The 7359-nt window shown below is 40.9% G+C and overlaps 1 protein-coding gene across 1 annotated transcript in view; it reads left to right on the forward strand.

Annotated features, from left to right (window-relative positions):
* The window catches only part of PKHD1 (PKHD1 ciliary IPT domain containing fibrocystin/polyductin), a 226094-nt gene extending 219722 nt beyond the window's left edge, over positions 1–6372 (forward strand). Inside the window, exons 63-65 of the mRNA XM_062489610.1 lie at positions 630–785; positions 1289–1417; positions 6029–6372. Of these exons, the coding sequence (XP_062345594.1) occupies positions 630–785; positions 1289–1417; positions 6029–6372 (629 nt within the window). The remainder of the gene's footprint in view (positions 1–629; positions 786–1288; positions 1418–6028) is intronic.
* Positions 6373–7359: the final 987 nt, after the last annotated feature.

The following is a 7359-nucleotide window of genomic DNA, read 5'->3' on the forward strand; positions in this document are numbered from 1 at the left end:
AAATATTTACTGTGCAACAGCAGGGACACTGACATTTTTTATTTATAATTCTCATTATCAATGTGGTGGAAAATATTAACAAGTTCACTGGGAGTTTTCTGCATCATGGATTTAATTTTCATGCTGGTGAATGTTTCTGGGTTCTCCCTAACTTCCATTGATACGATTTAGGTATAGCCTATAAAAAAAGTCAGTGTTAAGAACTGTCTTATCACAAGCAATTTCTCTTGCAGAAAATGTGCGTGTTTTCTGAAGGGGCCTGATCTGTCTGGCCTCAGAAGCAGATGCATTGTGAATGTATTTTCTGGGGTTTGTGTCAGTTTGATAACTTCACTGAAGAAATATTAAATATTGTTGAATGCAAAGAATCTGTTTGTGCTTCAAGAAACACTGAAAGCTTGAAACTTGGCTTGTAGAAATATTTTTACATGTTTGGGTTGCCCTGGTACTCAGTCCTAAATAAATATTTCCTGTTAATGTTGGGTCTGTCTGGAGATAGATGGATTTATGGTTTGTCCCTGAATGCATCTTTAAAAGTGGCATCCCTGTTAAAAAGCTGTAGGGTGGTGTTTTAGCTGTGAAATTGCTGTCCTTACTTTTGTAGCAAACTGACTACTTTAAATTCTCAGGGGCAAAGTTCACTGTGCTGTCCCAGCCATTTGCCACCTTCCCTGTGCCCAAGAGAGCCAGTGCCAGCATGATCCTCGTTGTCATACTGGGTTCAGCAGCATCTGCATTCAGCATTGTCCTTTCATTCTGCTGGTTCAGGAAGAGCAAAAGCCACAGTAAGTTGGAAATATCCGCAAAAATTTTAAACTTGCATTCGTTTTATTTAACAAATCCCCAGAGTGGACACAATGGGTTTCAGAAAATAGAACTCGGGAAAAGCTCTGGGATATTCAGTAATTAGGATATATTTTGTAGTTTACACAGAGACAAGAATTAGGCTTCAATAATCAATGTGGGTCCCTTCCAGCTCAGAATACTCTGTGGTAGTTCAAGGTTATACAGTTTTATGCTTATAAAAGGGGTCTGAGTCCTCACAAAAAGTTTCTCTTTGGAAAGGAATGTAAAGCCCTGGAACAGGCTGCCCAGGGCAGTGGTGGAGTCACCATCCCTGGACATGTTCAAAGGCGTGTGGACACAGCATTTGGTGACATTTATATAGTCAAGCAATATTCTGCTACATATTCAACAATAAAGAGTATGTTCAATTTTTTCTTGATTTAATAATTTCTGCTGAGCAGAGGATGTACTGAGGGTGATGTGACTGTGTGTTTCACTGCAGAAACGAGGGCTGAACGTCCTCAGCTACCATGGGACAGCTCCAAGAGACCCAGTGAACAAGCACAGCCCCCTGCAGCTCCCACCAAGCCTTGCTATGACCAAGGACCAAGTGGAGTGTCTGTAGTAGGAGGTGAGACAGCAATTCATAAATGACTGGACACCAAAAGAGTCAGTTTATGTCTTTTAACATGTTCAGGTGCTCCCTGGGAAGTGGTGGAGTCACCATCACTGCAAGTATTCAAAAATGTGTGGGATGTGGCAGCTGGGAGAGGTTTAATGGTGAATACAGTCGTGCTGTCTTGGTGGTTGGACTCAATGATCTAAAAGGTTTTTTCCAACTTCAGTGATTCTGTGATTCTGTTGGTTTGTATAGGATCAATGGCACATTCTCAAAGGGTCTATCTCTTTATTGCCTCCTCCTTCTCCTCCCTGATCTTTTTCTATTTGTCATTTCATCTCCTTTAATACAGGTGGAGTGAATTCCCAGCTACACTGAAGGCAGCAGCATAATCCCCCTTATGCTCACGCTGTGATTCTTGGGGTGTCCTTTGCAGGGACAAGGCCTGGATTTCAGTGATGCTCTTGGGTCCCTTCCCCACAATTCAGGATATTCTATGATTCAATGAGTCCATGGCTTCTCCTAGTAGGAGTAGGGCAGGGACCAACACTCCTGGTGTCCCCACATGTCTGGAGAAGCAGGGCTCCTCCCTGCCCAAATCTCCAGCTTCTGGAGAGGGATCAAAAGCTCTGGACAGGTTTGCAGGCTGTGAAGGACTGCACTGAGTTACACTAGTAGTAAAACAACCCACCCAGGGCTCATTTTCATGGTCTCTGTCAGTCCAGCAGCCCAAAGCAGCTCCACTCCCACCCACCCATCCTGTGTCCCACTTTACTCCCCAGGGTCCTGCCACAAACAACCCTTTCCTGCACACCTCCTGGAGACTCCTTTCATCATCTTCTGATCAAACCCGACTCCTTCTGAGGTCACGGAAAAGCAGACAGCCCCGGGGGCATGAGGCTGGCAGCACAAAGCACTGGCTTCCCTTTCTGCAAGTGTGAAACGTTCTTACAGTAGTTGAGGACTTTTTTTTCCTTTTTTTTTTTTTTTTTTTGTCTCACCTGCCAACAGCATAGATCTAATGGCATTCGGATAACCCTGCTGAACCCCCCCCATTTACTCTGTTTTGGGAATTTCTTTTCCTTCCTTCTCACCGAAGCCTGTGGATTACATAAGAGGCAGGAAGAGGCGAGCTAGAGTTCTATCTCCTTTTAATTAGTGTCTATCACAAAAGCAGAGAGAGAGAGAGAGAGAAGGAGAGAGGAAATTCTGCAGTTTATGTGTTTTGATATTTGCCATACTCTTCCAAAACACAGCATTCAGCTGTGTGCCTTAGGACACATATCTGCTATAAATTCATTTTTTATCTAATTTGTCTGAGATCTAAGCTTCCTGTGGAGGTCTGAGATCAAAGGATCTGATTCTGTCTGATGTCGGCTCTGACACATAATGCGTGCTGACTTAGTTCTGTCTATAAACTCGCAGTGGGAGGCTGCCACTCTCCCTTGGCACCTTTACATAGTGAACTTTCATTTTGGCTGGGGAGGCTGACAGGTACAGTGTTGATTGGAGCCATCATGTAAATAATTCATGGAAAGAATTTTTTTTTTTTTTTTTTTTGTCAGAAAAAGGCAATCCAGCCACTTAGAGTCTTTTAGGAATAGTTGCAAGACAAAAAGATTCCCCAATATGTTCAAATCTAAACAAGGATAACAATATCTTAAGTGAATTTAATACATATGACTTGGAAACATCTAGTGTTTGATTCCCCCCTATTTAAAGTACTGTTGGTTTTGGAGAGAGAGAGAGAGAAGAAATCAAAGCTGCACTCTTTTTGTTTAGTTTCTGCTTTGTAGCTCTTCCCCTCATAAGAAATGCTGCTTTTCTAATACAATTAACTGTTCAGAGCCTTTATTTATTAATCACCACAGTAAGACTTGCAAAACAGAGATTTTCTCATTGGTGGATGCTTGTAGAGTGCAAAGTCCAGCGGATCAAGGGCCCTGGATGTTGTACCAAAGGGAGCAGCTGAGGATGCAGATGAGGGAAAAACAAAAATGCACATTTAAGGAGTACAGCAGGCAGAAGGGATCAAGATATTGCCTTGCCTAGCCTTGGTCTAACAAGAAAAGAGTCTCCTTAGCTTTCTGTAATTATCAGTCTCTTGAAATGAAGAACTTTTGATGGATTAAGGCGCTGTTAACAGAACACACCTGGAGATGAATGAACATTGTTTCTTTTTACAATTCATTCTGATGGTTCAACAGAGAGCTTGTATCCTCCTACAGCTTACATTTCCAAGCTTCAATTTTCTGTCCTTTCCCTGAAATTTTCAGAATGGTTCCTGATTGATTCTTACTCTGTCCTTGGACATCTTCAGCTAGAAATCACTCTGTGTTCCTGAAGTTGTTATCCCAGTCTGTAAATTGTGTCTCCCCTTCTGGTTCCTAGCTTGCTCAGGTCATCTCCTCCTCCTTCCTTTCTACCAGTTTGCCATTTTTCTCTTTTTTGACAAAATTTCATCAGAATCAAATTCAGTTTAAGTTCCAAATCACCAGTGGAAACACTAAATATCTTCCATTTCAGTGGGAGTGTCTGGTACTGCCACACATCCCTGAGAATTATTTACCATTTATAATTTCTGCCTGAGCTCTGTTAGCCAGCACTTAATCCTGTTAGTCATATGCTTTCATGATATTGAATAGTTTGTATTTAACGTTTAAAAAATCAAGAATCTCAAGGCAGTACTTCATCCTTGAAACTGCTTCTATCCTGAAAACTGGTAGCCTCCTCCATTGATTCAAACCTGCTTGAAAAACCTTATTTCCACCGTTGAAAATGGCACCTTTGAAGATGAGAGAGTCAATAAATCTCCAGAACTAACATGAAGCTTTGGTATAGAAGATCATGACCTTATTATCTTGTTTATGTGTCTAAAGAAGAAAACTGAACCTGGTGATGTGTGTAATTTTTTGCCTTAAATCGGCCAACTACATAAAGTTAAAGCCAGCTAAATAAGAAATAGTGCTAAATATAGTAATATGTCTGACTGCTGAAATTTTGGTAACAACTTTCTGGTGGATTTCCAAGAAGTACAACCCTGAAATTTAAATTTATGAGTGTACAAATTGAAAAAAAAAAACAGCAAAGCCCTTTAACAGAAAAAAAATGAGCACAAGCATGAAGTCATTGCCAGGGTTGTCACTGTTCAGGTTGGTTAAGGAGTGCCTGGACAATCTTTCTGAAATGTGATTTAATTGTAGGGGTTTTTTTGTGAGAAGCAGGGGTGGTACTCAATGATCCTTTATGTGTTCCTTCCAATTTGAGATATTCAATTATTCAGAAAATATAGTTCCAATTAATGAATTACAGAAAACGCAGAAGATAATGAATCTGAGCAAAAGGTGTGAGCAACCATGAGGCTGAATGTCACAAGCTGCTCAGGGTTAAACTGAAAGGACAAACCTGAAACATCAAAAGTGGTAATAATACATTTTCTGGTATTAATTGTGCTAAGGACCTACAATGTGTGCTGATAAATGGACTAAAAAAGCTGATTTTGTCCACTGACACATGAGACATTGACCAGAACTAGGTCTGGATTTGAAACGAGTATTAAAAATTTGGGTGTGGGCTGATGGCATTTTCTTTTGTGGGAGAAGGGAGAGGATTGCAAGAAAATTATAAATGTTTTTAACATCCACATGAAACTACAAATTAAGCTGCCAATCACGGCACTTTCTGTCAGTTCAGAAATTATCTGCTATGTCACTAAAAGTGACCCTGCCTCTGTTATTGACAACCATTTTATATATAAGGATGCAAACATTTCCACATGAAAAATGTATAGTGTATATTTACATTTTTCTGCATTTTTTCCTATATATTTTTTTTAAAAATATCATTGAAGGTTACAGGCTCTGCCTTAAGTAGGACTCAAATGTTAGAAATACAAAGCTCTACCCTAAGTTACAGCCTGTTTCAGAAAGGGATGATACATTTTATGGGTGTGTAGTATTAAAATATTATCAGTCTTAGCAATACATAGCTTACTAAGAAACTGTATTCTAAAAGAATGTATTATTAAATATTTATTCAAAAAAATTCTAAATATTGGAGGTGCTCTAGCAGCTGTTAGTGTGTCAATATGCACAAACTAGCTGGGTTTGCTGCTTTTTATTTATTTGTGAAAATAGCTAATGGATGTTTGGCTTTACCAATTTATTTCTGCCACACTGAAATAGCCACTCAAACTATTTCTGTAATAGTAACTACTTTTTAATTAATCACAGAATCATGGAATGGTTTGGGTTGGAAGGAACTTTAGTAATCACCTGCTTCCTCCCACCCTGGGCACTCACACCTTCCACTATCCCAGATTGTTCCAGTCCTCATCCAGCACTTCCAGGGATGGGGCAGCCACAGCTTCCCTGGGCAACCTGTGCCAGTGGCTCACCACTTTCATAGGGAAGAATTTTTTTCCTAATCTATAACGTAAATGTCTCCTGTTCAATTTAAAATTCTTCCCCCTTGTCCTATCATTGTCCGCCCATGTAAAAATGGGGAAAAAAAATTTAAAAAATATTGATGTCTTTAACACACAGTAAAGGCATAAAAGGATAATGTGCATGAAAATGGGCTCTTATAATTACTGTAAGAAACAAACAAGTCATGCTTTCACAGATGTGGAAGGAAGTGGAGCAGTGGGAGCTGCCACAGGACACGCAGAGGAGCTGAACCTGCAGCCCCGTGAAGCCAAGTCAGCAAGAACGCCAAGCACTGTCCCGTCCAAGACAGGTGACAGACACACCTTTCCCTCTGCCAGGAAAAGTGACAGTCACCACCGAGGAAGATCTCCTGGTGGCTCTGTGGAACTCCAGCAGCCAGCAGTCCTGGGGTGCTCCAGCCAGAAGGAAGCACCCCAAGCTGCAGCTGCCTACAGCCAGGAAAGAGAGAAGTCCGACAGGATGTCCCAGCAGCAGAACGATGTCGCACAGTGCGCTGCCGCGGTGGCAGCTGAGGGGTGAAGCAGTGATGGGAGGGGGTGAAGCACTGCAGTCACTGTGGGGCTGAGCCTTTCGCCTCTGTGCTCAGAGAAAACCAAGCAGGTTTTGGGATGGGCCATGTGGCCACATGGGCAAATGAACACTGCGAGGCTCTTTGATGCTGACCTTTCTTAGCTTCCAAAACAGGGTGGGTGCATCCAAACTGCCCTTTGAGAACAGCTCTCCCGAATCCTTCAGGAGTTGTTCTGGGGAGTGCTTGGTGGGCCAGCTGTGAGATTGCATTCAAAAGCAGTCAGGGATCAGCCTAACAACTCCACAGCGTTTCTGACACTACAGTGTTCTAGCATGGACGTAGTCTTAGTGTCTTGAGCATTGCTGGTGAATATGCATATATGTAAACATACAGAAATTTTCCCATTTCTTCCAGCCATGTTTTTAGTTTCGTTCAAAGAACCTCAGTATGTACACAAATATATGTTTTCTTCATTTATTCAACTTTCACTGCGGCTTGAATAAGTGCTTCCATTCTGCTCTACTTAAACCTATCCTGTTTTATTATTTTAAAATTTATATGAAAGTATTTTGCTGAATTAATCTTCACCATGACATTGTTTTCTGACATCTTTAAATCACTGGCTTGTTATGAACACTAATTTTTATGGATAATAGTACTGCTGCTGATATTATTCAGTTGCTCAGAGAATTCCTCTGTGCTTTGCTTTACTGAGCTGGAAGATGAGGAATTTTATTATGCCTTCTCTGTACCATAAAACTCTTAGTTGCAAGGTATCCTGGTGACACCAGACAAAATTTATATTCCTTTGCAGAAAAACAATTACTTAATCAGGAAGATAAGGTTTCTATCTGGAGCAACAGTGGGAGAAAAAGCAAGAAACCTTGATTTGGAAAAAACTCAAACAAACCATAAACCGGTTCTCTTCAAGTTGAAGGAGTTAAGGTGCAGATTCTATTCAAGCTGCTCAGTTTCCTGGGCACAAAAATATATTC

The sequence above is a fragment of the Cinclus cinclus genome, chromosome 3, assembly GCF_963662255.1.
Source record: "Cinclus cinclus chromosome 3, bCinCin1.1, whole genome shotgun sequence".
Classification (NCBI taxonomy): Eukaryota; Metazoa; Chordata; class Aves; order Passeriformes; family Cinclidae; genus Cinclus; species Cinclus cinclus.